General features: G+C 30.6%; 1 protein-coding gene across 5 annotated transcripts; it reads right to left on the reverse strand.

Annotated features, from left to right (window-relative positions):
* Window positions 1-649: 649 nt before the first annotated feature.
* Window positions 650-13,437, reverse strand: LOC107437622 (phosphorylated adaptor for RNA export). Of its 5 annotated transcripts, none has more exons than XM_016049697.3 (5): window positions 13,258-13,437; window positions 11,344-11,844; window positions 9,808-9,899; window positions 3,041-3,230; window positions 650-980 (listed from the first exon to the last, which is right to left on the reverse strand). In XM_016049697.3, exons 2-5 carry the CDS (start codon window positions 11,840-11,842, stop codon window positions 772-774), a joined length of 990 nt encoding a protein of 329 aa, XP_015905183.1. In that variant the 5' UTR covers window positions 11,843-11,844; window positions 13,258-13,437; the 3' UTR covers window positions 650-771. The 5 variants fall into 5 exon arrangements, with proteins under 5 accessions (XP_015905183.1, XP_015905179.1, XP_015905182.1 ...); XM_016049693.3 differs by having other exon boundaries at window positions 13,058-13,397; XM_016049696.3 differs by having other exon boundaries at window positions 13,171-13,334.
* Window positions 13,438-20,153: the final 6,716 nt, after the last annotated feature.

The following is a 20,153-nucleotide window of genomic DNA, read 5'->3' on the forward strand; positions in this document are numbered from 1 at the left end:
TATTAAATGGAGCTTATTTTTAGTTTCAAAAGCCATGCATGACACCAAGATGTACATTTATAAATACAAATTATTAAAGAAAAAAAAAGCTTTATTTTAATAGCAGACAGGTGGATGATTGTAATAATTGATAGTTAAAAATAAAAAGCTAGATAAAATATGGAATGATCCTAATAATTATGCCTCCTCAAAAATGTTTATTTGAAAAACGAATTTGCTACTCGCACAAATTCGTACAGTTTTTAAAACCATCCAGGTTAAATTTTTCAATCACTAGAGATAATCCTGTTTTTTAAAGCTTCTTTCTTTCTCTTGCTGTTGATCTTATTTTTTATGTCCTATTGAATACTACTTCATAATCTAAATCAAGGGTCATTTAGGGGGGAAATTCTGGCCCTTCACAGATAATCATTTAAACACATTTCACAAAATCTCTTTTCATTAAAATAGACCCTTGCAAAATTTGTGGTTAAAACAGATGCTTCGCAAAAACTTTTTACTGTTTAACTAAACAGACCTTTCCTAACATATTTATCATAAAAATAACCACTTAAATTATTTTATGGTAAAAACAAAATTTTCACAACTCCTTTTTATTTTAACAAAAACGGGACACATTAACAAAATTAAGCACTGAATTCCACATGTGTAACAACATTTATAATAAGGGTTTAATCAGTCATTCCAGTTGACATTATTTACAAAATTAATATGAGGTATAATGAAGAAAAAAATGTACAAATTAATATGAAATCACTAGGAATTCTTGTGTTACTCAACTTCACCCTCTTCAAGATCTGAAGTTATTTCGTTTACAACAGCACCAGATGAATCATTTGCAATGGCATTAGAAGTTGTCTTTACAACAGTGTCAGGTACATTGACATCAGGAAAATCACCAACAATATTATCCTCTTCCATGTGGCCAACATCAGATTCTTTAGAATTATCAGGTGATGAAGTTTGAACTTCCATTTTACCTTAGAAAGAAAAAGAAAATTACAATTTATAATCTATGTTATATAAAATGTTTACACAGGTGATCAGCATGATTTTTTTTTTACCTTGGATAACTTCTATTTTAATAATCAGCTTAACGCCATTTTTAATGGTTAAAAATCTGACCTCAAAACTCATTTTTAATGGTTAAAAATCTGACCTCTGACCTAATTAAGAACAAATTTTCTTGAAAAATATCATTTTTCATAGATGTATCTATAATGCAATTTAATCATACATATTGTTGTAATAAAATATTCAAGTGAAATAAAATATATATACATATAGCATTTTAATGCTCTTATTCTTGAGAATTTTTCAGCAGTAAAAAAAGGAGTACTAAAATCAATACAATGTTAAGCATTAAAATTTCCCTGCACCTGGTAACCACTTTGAAAATATTAATCTGTGTTTAAATCAATGATGCACAAGCTGTGGCCTATAATCCGAACATAGTCCCTGAACTGAATATTAGTCTTTATGGATAAACAATGTAATAGAAAAACCTCCTTTCATCCATGCGCTGTGACAGTAAGTTACTGAATTATCTTAATCTTACCCAAGAGTATCAGACTGCAACCCATTACAGTTACATTTATCTAATACTGTATTAGTAAAAAAATTTGTTTTTTCAAAAAATAGTGAAAACGTTTATTTGGGTAAATGGAACAATTTTATTTTTTAAATACCAAATTTTGTTGTTGTTGACGTATGCCATATAAGCAGAGGGGGTGCGATTGTTCTTGTTTTCCAGTGGCGCCATCTATGGCCAAGAATTCGACTTTTCCACACCCGTTTATAGGGTGGACCCATTCATACGTCCAGTCCTTCATCCATAGATCGTAATTTTGACCTGAATCAGAGAACGATCTCCAATTCAGTACCCCCAGAGGTATTGATTTGTTATGGGAACATAGAGGACTTTGAGACTCAACAGATTTAGCCTGCATCAGTCACTATTTACCACACAGAGAGTCTTCGGCCGGCAGGAATCGAACCCACGACCTCTTGGACATGGGCCCAATGCCCTACCAACCAGGCTATCCTGACCACACCAAATTTTGCTATAATTCGCAATATAATTACTTCTAGTAATCTTTAATTAAGTACAAATATACATATATGATGGCAGCCATGGTCGAAAGTTCTGGAATGCAGGAAAACAGGTAGATGATTTAAAAATGCTATTTATTAAAGACATTTTTTAAAATTGGCAGAGGTTTAAATCACACTCCAAAATCGGTGTGCTACTTAAAATTCTCAATTATTTCTCGCGCTTTGCTTTCCACCAACAAATCTGAATGCATATGGCTCTGAAAAAGAGTTTTGGCAATAGATAAAATCAATTAACAGCAATTACATGGATTCTATGGATAAAACTATGCCAACGTACACATGGAACTAGAATTTTTTACCTCTTGGTGGACGGATGTTGTCCTGTGGTGGTTAGTCCTGCTGTCACACCCTTTGAGTCATTTTCTAAATTTATTAACTTATATGTACACAAAAATGAATTTAATTTTTCACTAAAGCAGTTCCTATAGTTTAATATGCACACCGCTCTTGCCTACATCACACTGGAATTATATATGGACAACTGAAAATACATCAATTAACACCTTGGACTAATGGTTAATCATCAACTACTTCAACAAATCAAAATATTTCTGGATAAATATATATTTACATAAAATAATTTTATTTCTCTCACTTAATTATCTGCACCTGAGTAATAAAAATTGGCCATTCATATTACTTTCAAATAGAATCTAAATTCGGCCTTTACTTTTACTGTTACAGTTTCATGTTGATGTTGGCCCTCTTCTCAACATAGTTATCTAAATTTTAGGGACCAATTATGGTTGAGCTCAACCAAAATGACCTAAACATATTATGGTTGAGCATTCCTCATTTAAGTTATGTTTAAAAATAAATAAATGTTCTGTTACACTAGAGTAGAAATTTTGATTTAATGTACTGTAAGCATAAAAAAAATTTATTAACCTTATAAAAATATTTACTATTGCTTAATTAAGTATACCTTTGGACTTCTTTTTGTTTCTTTTATGTTTCTGACTTTTCTTTTTTCGCTTGTCATCAAACTTCTTTTTTCTTTCATAGCTATTCAGTTCACCTTCAAATATCTTATCCTTTATGTCTTTCCCTATACTATCATCTGACCTTAAAAGAAACAAATAGACACCACCAGGAGTCCTTCGTCTTCCTTGATTCTAATAAGTCCATAAATTAAAATATTTTACTTTTACTTATTAATAAATAAAAATTTTAGAAACTCATACAGAAATAGATTTAACAATATATATTTTTAAAAGCAAAATGAATACAAAGCAGAACCCTGATTATCTGAAATCTATAAGAAGGATATGTTAGATAATCAGAGCTGCAATTACTAAGTAAATTTTTTAAGTTTAAAAACATTGGCTATGAATAAAATTATTAAAAATAATAAAAGGAAAAAATAATAATCATAAAAGGCACTAAGGAACTCTATGCAAGAACGGGGAAAGTTATAATTTTTTTTATTTTAATAAATTTTTTATAGCAATGATGAAATAGCGTGTTATATACTCAAAAGCTATTTTGGTTCAGCAAAAAGGCTATTTTCGAGAGACAGAAAGCTATTTGGAGCAGAAAAAGCTTTTTTTTGTAAAAACCAAGATTTTCTAGAAGTAGACACCACACACAAAAAGAAAGTGAATAATTAAATAAGGAATTATTCTTAATAATTATATCAGACAACTAAAGAGTTTCTGTAAAAAGATATTTAAAGCATTATATTTAAATGTCTAACTTTAATTTATATAGAAATGTAAACAAACTAAAATATTTACTTTTGAAAAGCAAGAATCATTTTAAGAGAAAGCTGGGTCCTTTCACAGACCTTGCACAAAAGAAAAAAATTATTAAAGAGGACCTTTTATGACACATATTTTGCTTAAAAAATATTTTTTACTCTTAACAAAGTACCATTTTTTCTATTACTAAATTGTTAATTCTATAAGTTAAGAGCCCCTTAATCATATATTTGATTGCCAGAAGAAATTATCTGAAAAATTTTTTTTCAATGAATTTTTTTTTATACAGTGCAGAACCTTTTATCTGGAAATCAGAAAACCGGAAAACCAGATAACCGGAATGAAATTCGGAACCGGAAATTAATTTTCTTCCATTAAAAAAATTTTTTTTCCTGCAAGATTTTGAGCCTATTTTGTTATTTAGAGTGTATGGAGTATTGAGTTGACGGAAGAACTGATTTAGAGGACGGATCAAAAGCCGTTTGTAGACGAATCTCACATAAGCACAAATAGCTTATATATGTTATTATTGTTAATAATAACATTAATAACATATATAAGCCTGTATATAATTTTTATTTAGTAATTTCTTTGCTTATTTAAACTTAAGTGTATTATTACTTATCATTTTTTATTATTTCTAAAACTATTTCAAAATAATTTTTTAGTTTCGTTTTATAAACATTAAAAAAACGACATTTTGTAGCGATACAGAAAACCGGAAAAATCAGTTATGCGGAATTGCGATGGTCCCGATCGTTCCGGATAATCGGTTCTCTACTGTATATCTTTTTGCAGAAAGAAGGAATAGATTAAAGACTGTCATTTTTATGCATACATAAACAAATACATAGATTGAAAAAAAATTATATATTCTTCCTTTTTTGCACTTTTGTCATCACATCAAAAATAAAAAGATTTCAAAAACTGAAATCTATGGCAATAACTAAAAAAAGATTAATGATCACACCAAGTGTATTTACAACAAAATCGGATGCGTCAAAAAGGGGATGATTAAATTTGCATTTCGAGATTAACACTCTATAATAAAAGATATATTAAAAATATCAAAGATTTAAAAAAATCTGCAAAATAAGTAGTGATAACTGCCAAACAAGTGATTGAAAAAATTATGGAATTATTGCAACAAATATTGAATACTCATGTGCACGATTTGAATTTCTCATATCATAATAAAATTGGAATTTCAAAAAATTATGAGAAAATAAGCAGCATTAACTGCCAAAAAAATATAATAAACTATCACAACGTGGCATGGATTTAGTGCAAATCGTCCATGTCAGAAAGTTATTACTCAAATGACAATGTGGATATCAGAAGCAATACTAGTAAAAAAATCAACTGAAAAAAAGTGGTACCGTCATATCATGATGTGACTAATTAATGCACAAACTGAATTTTGGTGTCATAATAATGTAAAAACAATAACGAGATTTTAAAAAACATTGAGAAAATAAGCCAATAACATTTAGAGAAAAGCATGGATGTCTTGGTATGAGGAGGATGGTAGTCACGAAAATCGAGCGCATCGAAAAGTGATTACTGAAGTCCGTGATTCAAATTCTGTGTGCTAGTAATAATATCGGAATTTTAAAATTTGTGAGAAAACCAATTGCATTATCAGCAGAAGAAGAAGAAATAATATTTAAACACAGATTTACAAGGGTATAGAGCGTGTAGAAACGTGATCACTAAAATGTGTGATTTGAAATTTCCATGCTGTATAATCATATAAATTTAATTCGATCTAATGGTAGGCAAATAAAAAAGGCGAAAATATATCGATTGATTAAAAAATTTTTGTGTGACAAAACGGAATTCGCAATGAGATTGCTCATTAAAATATAAGTTTTAAAAAATATGTGAAGAAAAAAAACTTTTCTAACGAATGGTCGGGGAGGCCTTTTGAAGGAATTAATCAACATTTGCGTTACATGGAGAGGAAAACTGTAAAAACCTCCAACAGTTAGACAGAAGGCAAGGGAATTCTTCACTGGAGGATATCAACCAGCCACAGCTGGGATTAGAACATGGGTCTCTTCCTTAAAGACGAACGCTTTATCTCCAGAGGTATCACGGCTCAAATCATCACAATTCTGTATCTTTTTCGTATATTAAAGAATTAAACCTATCCCACTATTGCCGGATTTCAACACTCGACCCATCACGTGAAATGAGCAGTCAGCTAATTTAGCAATGATTTGAAGTATGCACAGAATGTTCAAAAATATAGAACTTAGAGCATTTATTTGCCAGTAATTTCAAAATCAAAAAATGCTTTACAACAAGGAATAATGAGAATTTATAAAATACATAAAGTAAGATAATAAAATTTTCCTATGAAGCACAGAAAAATAATCTAAGTAAATGGAGAGATTTGATTACAGATTATTGGATAAATTTTTATAAGTATTCTTAACTAAAATAAACTTAGCTTTTTGGCTTTATTTAAATAATATCAGACATACAACTGTTGGAAGAAGAAATTATCTATTTTTTTAAGTGTGGTTTATTTTTAATACCTGATTATTTTTCACACATAGGACATAAAAAAAACTCATTTTTATACACAAAAGTAATATTTATAAAATTTAAAGAAAAAAAGGATAACTTTTATTATCTAATAAAAAAAAATTTACTCATCCCAGTGAAGAATTAAAAAATATGAATTTATAAAAATTACAACATATTTCTACTTTTCAGCACTTTATGAGTATGAAAAAAAAAAAGGATTTTAAAAACAGTGAAACACGGCAATAACTGAAAAAAGCAAAAAAGGGTTAATTAAATGTATGGAGCGAAATTCATGTGTTATAATAAATAATATCACATTAAAAATATCGAGATTTTAAAAAATATGGGAAAACTAATAGGGACATGTGTCGAAAAACTGATTGAAAAAAATGAAAAAATTATTGCATCAAAGAGTGAAGAATACTCAGGTACAGAATTTGAATTTCCTAATATCAAGATTTTATAAAATTATCTGAAACTAAAAAACAATTGCAACGAACAAACAAGCAAAAAAAGAATTAAAATGCTATATGGATTTAGTGCAAATCAAGCACTAGAAAAAGTATTTACTCAAATGTGTGATTTCAATTACTCATTTTTTAATATTACTGCAAGAAAATATTGAAGTTTAAAATAACCACATAGATATCAACAATAACTGGTAAAAAGTCGATCGGAAAATTTGCGATCAATCGGAATTTGCAACAAAGTTGATATTCATTAAAATATATATATATATATTTTTTAAAAAAACACTATTTTTTCGAGTGAATGATTTTCAAAATGTTAGTCATTTTAGAATTACTTTTTAGAGTATCAATTTTATATATTTGTATTTGTCTCAGTAGTTCATTAATTGTAGCTGAAGTTATTATGGAATTTTTTCATTCGGTCTCATGTCTTTTAAACTTTTTTTTTTTTTTTTTTTTAATGGCGGGCACTTGGAGCTATTGTCCATTGGCCACAGAAAGTGCCAGAACTGCTAATTCTCTTTTCGTTACCCAGTGGGCACCTGTGGCGAAGCCACGGCGGTGGAACAGCGTCGCCCACGTCACACTACCACAACCCGTTTATAGGGCGGGTCACATTCACACACAAAGGAGAAAGGACATAGAACACAGATAGAGGGAAAGAAACATCCATGCCTTGCCCGGGATTCGAACCCAGAACCTTTCTGATGCAAGGACAGTTCCCTGACCCCTACACAGACTGGTCGGCCTTTTAAACTTATCCGAAGTTGCGTTTTTCTCAAGCAAAGCGTTAAAAAAAAAGTCAGGGTGTGTGAATGAGAACTTAGTGGAAAAAAAGGTTGCAGGGAATTGCGGAAGAAATGCCTTGTAAACAAGATTTTGCATAAGTAACAAAATTTTAGATTAGCGGAACTTCGAAAATTTTAATAATAATAATATATAAATAATAATAAATTGATAGTCTTGAGATTCTTTTTGAAATGCCGCAAATTAGCGGAAGAATCAAATACCTGTATAATAAAAAAGAAAACTGAACTGAACCAAATTTAATAAAAATAGTAATATATATTGCCAATATTGTAAATATATTGCCAATAAAAATTTAAATGAAAATTAACGTCTCTAACATGTTTTGGAAATTCATTGAAAATGAGACAGTCGATGTAAAATTTTAAAGATTTATCACATTTCTCGATTACTTAAAACCTTTAAATATGTATTTTTAATAGACTGTTTTATATCTAAGTATAGAGACTAACAGAAAATACTTTCTATGGATCCTTTTCTTCCTTATTAACCTTGATATTTCTCACTTAAACTGGTGTTGAAAATAATTGTCCTTTTCTCCCTAGCATCTAAGCATCCATACCCCTTCCAGAGTGGGGACAGGGTGAACAGGGTATTCAGGCCAGTGGCGGATCCAGAGGGAGGTGGGTCATAGGGGTCATGACCCCCCCCGCCCCCCAAATTGAAAAAAAAATTTATAATTTTTTTAATAGTTTACAAAAGAAATAAAATATTTTAAAAATTATTTAATGGGGAATCTGAGTCTATGACCCCTCTCCCCCCTAGGAAAAATTTCTGGATCTGCCCCTGATTCAGGGCAGAGACAAAGTCAGATATGGGAGTCAGAAATCTGACAATTATTTCCCTACTTTACATACAATAAGCAGTGTTTTCATTACAGAAAAAAAATGGGAGAGAATTTCTCACCCTTTCTCAAAAACAGGGTGAGATTTCAAAAAGCTAAGTGAGATTTCTAAAAATTAAAAAAACACGAATAGACTCGGAAAAAAATATTTCTTTAATTATAATACATTTTTAACACCTTCTAATTTCTTAACCATTGAATATTTTTGGTACATCATCATATGAAAAATGTTCTTTATCTACTTTTTCACCAGCTATTCTCATTAGGTTGCTCAAATACTCATCAGGCAATCAGTTGCAATATTTTGTTTTAATTCGGTTTTGGGTGCTAAATGACATTTCAACAGATGCTGAACTATTCGAAATCACTAATTAAATTTGTAGCATTGTGCACACACTTTCCTATCCTCTACATCTGCCAGCATAGGCTTTTCAATTATTTTTGTTAATGAATAGTGAAGTTCGTTAAAGTTGTTTCCATGCTCATACTTCTTGTTAGGTCTTCCAGCATAGTTTTTTCAGACTTCAACTTTTACAAATTGCTGAAAATTGTCGATGAGGGAGTTTAGTAATTCATTAACAGCTAAAAATAGAGCTAACTTTAAACAACTTATAATAAAGGACTCATTTTTTTGTCAACACTTCACTTTTTGTCACTTTTCAAAATGGCGGATTTTTTTTCAAATGGCGGATTTCATTCAAAATGGCGGAAAACGAAATTTTTTCCAAAATTTGGGAGATTCGTGCAATTTAAAATTGATTAATAGAGTGAGCAAACTTCTCGCGTTAATCATTTTTTAATGCGAGATTCTCGCGCTGTAGTGAAAACACTGCAATAAGCCTTGTTTTAAAATCAGCATAAACTATAAAACTGAACAATGAAAAAAAATTTCTAAATTCAGATTCTAATTCAAAACTTTTTTCAAATCAACCTATAGGACATTTCCTCACCTAAATTATGTTGGCCAATATTAACTTAATTTAACTTGAACATTATTCCTTCAGTATGGCACAAGTTTTAATATAAAATATAGCCCCAATTTAAAATATACAAATAAAAACTATAAAATAAATTCTATTACTTCATTTAGATAAAATCTCTAACACAGCACAGACTTTTGAACTACCTTTCGTTTTAGAACAATAAAATGAATATTATATATTTTTAAACGATATCTGAATCATAAAAAAACACTAAAATAAAAGTTGACTTACATATAGTGCTCTCATCATTATAATTTTTATTAAATTTCTAACATGTAAACAAATTTATCAATTTTACTCTTACATTAAATAAAACAGTAAATTAGAAATGAAAATTATTTAATTAAATTTACTTTGATCATTAATCCACCACTTTCTTCTATATCCTCTGTCATTTTCAAAAACTTCATAGCCTTTTCAATGCCTATGTACTTCACAACACGAACTAAAAATTAACAAGACAAAGTAAACAAATTATCCATAAATCTCAAACTTAAACAAATGTGTTTTATATAATTGTAGACATCAGCAGCCAATACAATATTAGTTAATATAGGGTCATTCAAAATTTAGCATTCAAATTCTATGAGGAGGTAGGGAATTACTCAGCAACTTGGGATCTTTCACTCAGAAGCAAGTCTGATACTGCATGAAGTTGGGTCGATTAAATGGCCGAAAATATCTAATCTTTCTCAAAACAATGTTACCAACTTTCCTGGGTGCTTTTCCTATGCATATCTGCCAAGATATATATTATCAACTTAACACTACTCCAGCTCATAGAATAATTGCACATAGAACAAACACTGGGGTTCCTTGAAAGAATCAAGAAGGTTCCAAGAGTGAGGACTTTTTTTGAACCAGAAATAATTATATCTATATCCACTCAATAATTTATAATTTTTCTAATATTTTGGTTGCTTGTATAAAATCATTTATACAAAAATATTTTTCTTGAATAATAATATACAGAATAAATTATGAAAAGAATAGGCATTAAAAAATTCCATAAGTACTTCTCACTGAGTTTTACAATTCAAAACAAAATAACCAAATTCAAACACAATGAATTAAGTTTTCCTGATTACTGTTCTCAACGTTTAGAACACTTCTTGTTTAAAAACCACAATTCATCTTATTTATACATACATCAAATTCATAAATTTCATTCTTCAAAAATAAAATATATAATATTTCATTTAGAAATAAATACTTTCCAAAGAATTAGTAATCCTTTTTTTTTAGTATATTCACAGCTGCTAATAAATCTTTCTTTATATATATATATATATATTAGATAACTTTGATGACCAGCTTGACCACCTAGCAAAATTATCTTATACAACGCATTAAATTTAATGGAAACCAAGCCAAATGCACAGCCTTATTGTATTTAAATATTCCGATTTTTCAACCTCTCCTCTATTCCTAACACATTAAACAGTTTTAAATTATATATTAACCAAATATTTTCAAGGTCTAGGTAACAAATGACATGAACAGCGCCTGAGCTTACACCCCTCTCTCCTAACTTCCGCAGTCAATGAGGGGATTTTCAGCTACAACAGATTTAGTGTGCACCTTGTTATGTATACAAGCTGTTTGTTTTTGTCAGCTAACAAACTACTACAATATATCGGAAAATATAACGAGTAAATTACATTACATATTTACAAATAAAATCTAAAAATGAAAAAATAGCAAAAGATTTAACATCATGGACAAACTAAAAAAAATTTTAAAAATCAAACAAATATGAAGAAAAAAATATTAATATTATATGATAAAACAATCAAGAAATAATGCCATACTTATGCATCAAATATGTATAGAATAAAAATAAAAAAATAGCATCTTTAGATAAAACACTCAAATTATATCATACTTACATATTAAATATTTCTTTGGTTCACCCAAAACTTTTAATATCTTTTTAGCAGCTTCCTTTTCAGCGGCATCTACTTCAACGTAATTATCACTTTTAAAACGTTTACGTCGATTTTGAAAGGATGTCCTTGAGTCATCTGACATATTTTCATCAGAACCATCATCATTGTAAATATTTTTACCCACAGTAAAGTCATAACTTTCCTCGCCTCGACTTCCGAAACCCTTGGGTTTATTTTTGATTCCACAAAATTTCAAAGTCTCAGACATCATCTGATCCTCTAGAACTTCACACCATATCGTATTTCTTTTACGTTTGTAAGAATTAGTTATTTGTGTAGGTTGCGGTTCAACTGGTGGTGGTGCAATAGGGATTTTCTCCAAATCTTCACCATCATTTTTGGTGACTCTTTTCCAATTGAGGCATTCATTGTCACTGTCTTCGGAATCACTACCTGAAGAATCAGAGCCTTTGTTTCGGTAAGAAAGTGCTGTAGCCATTTCTAAAAATGATTTAAAACAATGATGATTACTATTACAGGTAAAATCTTGAATAACAGATAAAATGTATTACTAAATAAAATTGACATTATTATTACTACAAAATAATTTTGACATTTAGCACATCAAATTTTGAAATTGTAGTACTGTGCAGAATGTAGTATTTGTAAAAATGCAGTATTTGGAAATTAAAAAAGTAGTAATATTGGAAGTTAAGGCTCTATAATTTTGTGACTAATGGTTATAATGTGGTCAATATTGCACAAAAAACCGTCCCATTACTTACTAGCAAAGCTGGTATCCATAGATCTGAAACTGGGCGGGCATCAAACCGCTGCCAGATATTGAACCAAGTATTTCAGGATGATAGCTCAGGGCTTCAGCCACAGAGCCATTAAATGTTTTTATAATTTATTGCTATTTAAAATTTTTTGATTTCCGTTAATTTTAACACATATGTCAGTTTCCGTTAATTTTAACACATATGTTTTTAATTTCGTAATTTTTTTTTTTGGTGAAGAATTAATAATTATCAAAAATTTTAACAATATACAAACATTCCATCTAAACATATATAGAAAAAATTAATGAAACTGTAAAAAAAGAAAAGCTATAAATTTGAGAGAAATTTCAGTTTTGTTCTGGAGAAATACTAGGCTCAAAGAACTTTCTGAGGCACAGGGATGAAAAGCATTTCAGAACTATTTGTTCTGAGCAATATATAAACATTTTTCTGGGAAATATATAATCTGAATATAAATATTGCAACTATAATTTTCTATCACTGCTTTATATAACAGAAAAAATTTTAAGAAGATAAAAGAGTTAAACTTTTTAATACACTCAAACTTGCTATTTAAAAAGAAAATACTTAAGTCAACAGGTTAGAAGAACAGAATACAATAATGAATTTATAGTTATATAAACTCTACATGGCCTTATTCACAGCCATCCAACACAAAACAAGACAGATTAGATGCATGCGCTAACAAATATCGTTTACAATAATAGCAGTTTACTTTAAAACGCAAATAAAAAAAGATAATCATAATATATATATATATGGTAAAAGAAAAAATAGTTAAGTGTTAATATTCAAATAAAATAAGAAAATAAACATTTAATATTAAACTAAGATTAAATTTAAAAAAAAAAACAATTATAAGAAATGATGGTAATTTTTCAAATCAATACTTATGATTTCTAATTCCTCACTATATTATATAGTCTTTCTTGGTGGGATTATAACGAAATAGCGTTCCTACTTTAAGCATAAACTCTTAATAGTATGAGCCAAAAAAAGAATGAAAATATTAAGTTAACCCCACCATTTAATAAATGAACAGTATAATAATTGTAATTAAAGCAAAACAGTCTTATTAAAATGCCGGCCGTTCAAGCAAAACAAGCCATACCAGAGCGACAACAACAAAAGTAATCAGTTTTTCGTAAATAATAATTTTTTCAACCGAAAAATCTAACAGTATCTGCTAAGTAACGTCTAAAACAGGAATTAGTATCATTTTATGAACGATTCAGTTTGAAAAGGTGACACCGTATAACGGGAAACAATGTTCTATTTCTCTTCCCACTACATGTTAAAATCGAAGTTGTAGTAAAAATTGGGATTTTTAGTAAATGAAAATTATGAATAACTGGTTTTTAAAGCAGAAAACCACGTGATATGGGTAATGTAAGTTTTAGTGACATGCTCTATGGTATATGTTGTTACTCAAATAAATTCTATCTACAGGTGAGTGACTTGTGCTAGTAATCCTCCTAGTAAATTTTTCTTCTGGTAGATGAAGGAAGAGAGCACATCTTTATTTAAATGTTGAATTAGTTATGGAGAAATAAATTGTTAGATAATTTTATATTTTCGATGTACAAAGAAAATTAATCATATTTAAATTTTAATTTTTGAAGCCATATGCAAGGGGAATGATTTGAGAATATAAATAATTCTGTATTTTATAAATTATCGAATTAGTTTTAGAACTCTTAAAGTTTGTTCCTTTGAGGAGTTTCATCTATGTTATCCTAAATTTAATAGTTTTCATTTAGTGTCCGTGTAACAATTACTAATACTATCTAACATCTTTATTTTTTGCTGCTCAATCGACAGTAACTCTACGGTGGGCAGAATAAATGAGAAGAACTTCATAAGCGATTTCTGAGGCTCGGTGTTAATGAGCAGGCAGAAACTTAACTTCTTATGTATTTAAAATAATTTACTAAACAAGTTAAGGTATAAAACTGAGAATATTAAACAAGTCTAAGCAAAATGAAAATCATATCACGAAGCGATCTGAAAAGAGTCAGGTGAGATAAGAGATAGTGAGCAGAGGGAAGAGTCTTTGTATTGTTCATGAAAAATAATTTTGTTCATGAACATTTTTTAAATATTGAATAAAAGAAAAAACTTTAAAATGCAATTAGTCGATAACATAAAATTGTAACCAATGAATTGAAATTTCAAAAAAATGGCATGATGATGATTGTATTACTGCAAGCGATGAAACTTGTGATTCAATTAAAAGAGCAATAATATTGAAATACTGTGTACTCGACGCTGCTTCTCATACCTGTTTTCCACTGGGACAGGTTTCATGCTTGTAATAATAAATTAGTCATCCAGTCCCATACAAATGAGACTGAGACAATGATTCATTTATAAATAGCCAAAGACACACGACTGCGTACTACTGATCACATTCATTAAAGAGAATGGAGATTGCGGGAGTGAAGATTGCTGAATGGAAATTGCGGATCATCTAGTGAGTTTTCTTCCCTTCCATAGAAATCTTAAAAAGGGAACCCTCCCCAAAAAACTAAATTCAATTTAACTTTTATTCCTTTGAGCTATATTATTATTTTCCTGTTTTCAAAATTAAATTACAAATACAATTTTCTTAACAAAGATGCAGCCAACAGCTCTGAATATTCGCGATCGCAACGCTCGAGTACGCCGTCTAGCGGGAGCCTGTAAATATCGGACATTAATTTATCACGTTTTCATTTAGTTCCATCAAAGTCATTGACTGAATCAGACGCCATTTTTTAGCAGCAAATAAGAAACAAAATTTCCCTAAGGAAAAGGCCGAAGAACTTGAAAAAAATCTCCAGAATATTAGTAAATCTTTCAGGAACAGAACACGCCAAACATTTGAAGAAAAATTCCTCAATAATTTTTAATTTCTATTATCAACAAACTTGCAACTGATGACTTCCGATTTCGGATACTGTTACAGATGTGTGTATTAAGGTAAAATGCATTTCTTCTGTCTTCAATTCATTACGAATTAAAGTGAAGTCAACATTGCTTTCGTCATTCCAGTGAATAAATATGAATTCAGAACATACAGAATTGTAATAGTTATAGCATATTCTTCTTCGTTATAGAATAGTATATATTTCTGTATCCATATAATTCGGAAAACAACAATAAAAAATTATCCAAGTTACTTGAAATAGTGCCATTTGTGCTGATTCTTAATTAATTTAAATCGTTTTCTTGGTAAGTTTTTTTTAATTTTGAAAGAATAAGTTCAACTAGAATTCAGCTATTCTGTTTTTAGCTACATATTCAAATTCATATCAATTATAAAATTTTGCTGTGTAGTATGTTATCTAAAAGTAATGAAGGTATAAACTATGTATCTATTATTTGAGAATAAAGTTTTCAAACAAGGAACTTATCATTTTGGAATTCTCCGGGAATCATAAATCAGGTAAGTGCAATGATTTTTACAATAAAAAATTTGCTTGTAAATATTTTTTTTTCATTTGATGATGGTTCTCTACAGAATGGTTTTTTACGTCTGATTAAGAACTATAAGAATAATAAAAAAAGAAACAATATGAAAGTTTTTATTTCAATGTAAAGAATTCTTAAAATCTTTTTTTTATCCTAAGAATTCTTTATTTTCCGTTTTTTAGTTTATAATTTTTTGATAAAAATTGTTCTCAAAATACTTTTTTTGAAAAATTAAATGGTATAACATTATGTGTTTATGTATACTTCTTGTATATTCCAATGTTTGAAGTAATATGATTCAGAAAAGTATGGAATAAAAATTCGGTACTTACGTATTAACGCCACCGCCGCTACAGATTTGGCGGTTTTTAAGTGCCGCCAATCTACACTTAAAATTTTTGCGACAATTCATAAAATAAAACACTTTATTTAAAATCAAAATAGTTAATCGGATTTCGGTGGAAAATGAGCCGATATAGAGTTTAGCATAGATTCAAAACAATCATATCGCCATATGAACTCTGATAAATAAGATTCCAAATGAAATAACATTTCCAAAACGTACGTTTACCAAGATAAAGTTTTATGTTGTGGGAATTGGTACATTTTCGTTTTTTCGGTAAAATATTTCCCTCCTGAAAAAATAAAATTGCATCTTGTTTTGTTTTTGGCAAATCCCAAAGACGAATATTCGTAGCACTAAAAATGGCGACAAAAAAGAATTGTTTTTTTTTTTTGTTTTTGTTTCGTCAGCATTCTTTATTTTACGTTTCTTAGTTTCTAAATAATGATTTTTATTGAAACTTGAAATTTTTTGATAAAAATTGTTGTCAAAAAACGTTGTTTACAAAATTAAATTTCATAAAATTATGAGGCTTATGTATACTTTTTGTTCATTTTAATTTTTGAACTAATATGATTCTTAAAACTATAGAATGTAAAGTTTAAATGGGCCTTTCATGTTATATCATTAAATTTAGTAATACTATTTCTCGGGCATTAGGTTTTAACTCTTATAAGAATATACATATTTTTTTCTGTTAATGTACAAATATTTTTCCGATGTGTTTTGGATATTCCTTCTCTAATAAAAAGAGATACCATTTTGTTTTCGGTTGTACAAGAAAGAAGATCAAGCATTTTTCTTTTTTAAATTTAATAAGCCACATTAAAGAAGGAACGTTGCAATGCTACACGCTACATTAACGACGTCTCCAGAGTAACTGAATGACGGTTCATATAGAAATCGCAGGTATGCGTCTCATACAACAACGCCCCCTATAGTTCGTTGCGATCGCGAATTGTTTGGATAACAGCCACAATATACATATTTTTTATAATTAAGCGCACCTTTAATTGATGTAACGTTACAAACGGAGTGAGTGTGGTTATATAAACTACTGTAAAAGTGCCTAGAGAGGAGATCTTCTCACCCGGTAAATAAAAAAAGGGTTATAAATGGACGTGGTCTGGACACTTTTTTCTGGATTTCATAAAAAGGTTACAACTCAGAATCAGTTAAATACAAACAAGAGCAATACCTTAAATTTCACAACTCACATAAAAATTAAATACTTGTAACTTTAGAAGACGATTACTGAGACACAGACACCTGGCTATAACCTCAGTGCCAACTTAACGTTTAAGAATAAGATGGCGTGTTAAATTGAGATAAATTACGTTAATCAACATGATGTTAATTAAATACAACGCCGTGTCGCTTCAATTGTTGTAGTTGTATTTCATTTACGTCGCACTAGAGCTGCACAGTGGGCTATTGGCGACGGTCTGGGAAACATCCCTGAGAATGATCCGAAGACATGCCATCACAATTTTGATCCTCTGCAGAGGGGATGGCACCCCGCTTCGGTAGCCCAACGACCTGCACGTGAAGTCGAGCACTTTACGGTAGCACAGTTTAACGAGGACCAATACCGCACACCCTCGGTCCCTACGCAGACTGATCCAAATGGATTACCCACCAGCACACTGACCGCAGCCTGTGATGCTTGACTTCGGTGATCTGCTGGGATCAGTCCACTGCAGGATAGCAAAAAGCGGATAAAATTCACAAAACCGCGTCTTAACGATCAGTCCACTTCGGGACCCGTGTCGCTTCAAATTCATTAAAATATAATTGTATTTCATTGCAACCGTGATATATTTCTGTTTTGTATACCTGGCAACATCAATGCATAATTAGTTTATGTTCTACAGGTTCTTGCCTGTCTTTGTGTCAAGTAAAAAATATACTGTGAAAAAATTGAAATCTTTATGAAAGAATATAGAATGAGTCTCTTGATTCTTGACGGGTTTGGCTTACTCAAAATAAAATAGAAAGGACAGTTACACAGCGCATGTGACGTTTCAAAAACCAATCAGTATCGATATACCCACACAACGTCACTTGCAGGCATCCCAAAAAAGTGTTTAAAATGGAGCTATCACGTAAACAGATCAGAACGATTATGTACTATGAGTTCCAAAATAAAAGTGCAACTGAATGCCACAAGAAAATGTGAGAAAGTTAAGGTTTCAATACTGTTTCTAATGATACAGTAAAAGTTTGGTTTCGAAAGTTTAATACTGGGAATTTCAACATTGAAGATGAATCACGTTCTGTCCGCCCTATTGAGGTTGATTGTGACCAGTTAAAACAAATTATTGATCAAGACAGAAATGTTTCAACACGAACCATTGCGTTAGAGCTTTACGTTTGCCAAAAAAAAAAACAATAGCAAATGCTCTCAAACGCATAAATCTAAAATTTAAGTTTAACAGCTGGGTGCCTCACGAATTGACTGCTGAAGACAAGAGCAAGAGAAAAGCGGATTGTTTGGTTCTGCTCAGAGATCAAGGAAAAGAGAACATTCTGGGCAGAATTGTGACTTGTGATGAAAAATTGGTATACTACAACAATACTAGCCGTAAGGGAAGGTGGTCAGCACCCGGGGAATCAGCAGGTTAGGTTGCAAGACGAACGCTAACTGACAAGAAGGTCCTTCTCTGTATCTGGTGGGACTGTCGTGGAATTACCTACAAGGAGTACCTGAAAAGCAGGCTATCAAGAGTACAATATTCAGCAATATGCTAATCAAAGTTAGCGATGCCATTTGAGAAAAACGAAAAAACGAGTTCAAAAGGAAGGTGGTTCTCTTTAATCAAGATAACGCCCGGCCACATGTTAGTGCAATGACCGGCTGGACGCTCTACACTCTTGATTCACTACACTTGGGATTTGATGCAACATCCACCATACAAACCAGACATGACACCTTCGGAGGTCGATCGATTTCTGGACTCGCGCACTCCCCCCAATTTTTCGCAGAAGGGATTGAAAAGTTGCCAAAACGGTGGCAGACTATTGTTGTTTTGAATGGAGATTACTATCCTCATTAGCTTTGCTGATTTTGTATGTATTTATTATTTTACAGGATTGTTTTTCTTTTTACTGAAAACGTTTTTACTCAACCCGATATAGTATACAGTTATTCTCCTCGGCATGGAGTCAAAGAGAGATTGGATAGCATGGACGGGTACAGTATTCCATTCATCGACCATAGTGACTGATGAGTGGTGGCGTGCCAGTCGCTCGGCAACCATTGACCAGACGTTTTCTATCGGTGCGAGATCAAGAGAACGTGCTGGCCAGGGCAACAAGCGAACATGTTCTGTGTCAAGGAAGGTCAGGACAGTGCGGGCAACATGAAGTCGTGCTTTGTCCTGCTGAAGCGTAACGTTATGAAGGCTTCGAAGAAAAGGCAGAGCAATTGGCCCTAAGTTAGGGATGAGATTAGCCAAAAGGCAAAAAATCTGAATTTCCACGATAGTAAATTTTACGCAAGCGCAACCCTTTAATAATAAATCCCAGACAGTTTAAGGTAATAAATAATGTGTTGACACACAATTGTGTACTAATCTATTATTATAGAAATGATTACATTGATACTTAACATTTAGTGAAAATAAAAATTACCAATTGAAAAATTAAAGCTGGAAATCATATTTTTCCTCAGTTTGCATAAGAGACAATTATTACTTGAAAAACTACCTGGTTTAGCAAATTAAAACTACTGAGAATGTACATTAATATTTAATTTCTTTTAATAAATACTGTTATGTGACTTACAGCAAATATATCAGTAATACTACTTTTTAAATTATATTGGAAAAAAAAACTTTAACAATGGACCGAATCATTATGTTCAAATTATAGTCTAATCTAACTAGAGCCCTCTGAAACATATCAATAACAGTGAAGCTGAAATATATACGAGGGTTGCTATTTATATTTCTGGCCTAATAATGAAAAAACAAATATGTAGGATCGAAATTGGTTTTATTGTTTTTCAAAATATTCTCCATGATGATCAATACACTTTTGCATGCGTTTGAACCAATTTTCAAAGCACTTTTTCTAATCCGATTGAGGTAACTCCAAAACATGCGTTTTGAATGCATCAACCGCTTCTTCGGGGGTCGAAAATCGTTGTCCACGTAATTTATTTTTGATGTGTGGGAATAAGAAGAAGTCATTGGGTGCCAAATCAGGGC

The sequence above is a fragment of the Parasteatoda tepidariorum genome, chromosome 10, assembly GCF_043381705.1.
Source record: "Parasteatoda tepidariorum isolate YZ-2023 chromosome 10, CAS_Ptep_4.0, whole genome shotgun sequence".
Taxonomy (NCBI): Eukaryota; Metazoa; Arthropoda; class Arachnida; order Araneae; family Theridiidae; genus Parasteatoda; species Parasteatoda tepidariorum.

What these genes read in the sequence shown, in the direction of transcription:
- LOC107437622 (XM_016049691.3), bottom strand. An exon ending in GTGGTGGATTAATGATCAAA is followed by an intron (nt 3,231 to 9,807) that starts GTAAATTTAATT and finishes TGGACTTATTAG; the next exon opens with AATCAAGGAAGACGAAGGAC. An exon ending in AAACAAAAAGAAGTCCAAAG is followed by an intron (nt 981 to 3,040) that starts GTATACTTAATT and finishes TTTCTTTCTAAG; the next exon opens with GTAAAATGGAAGTTCAAACT.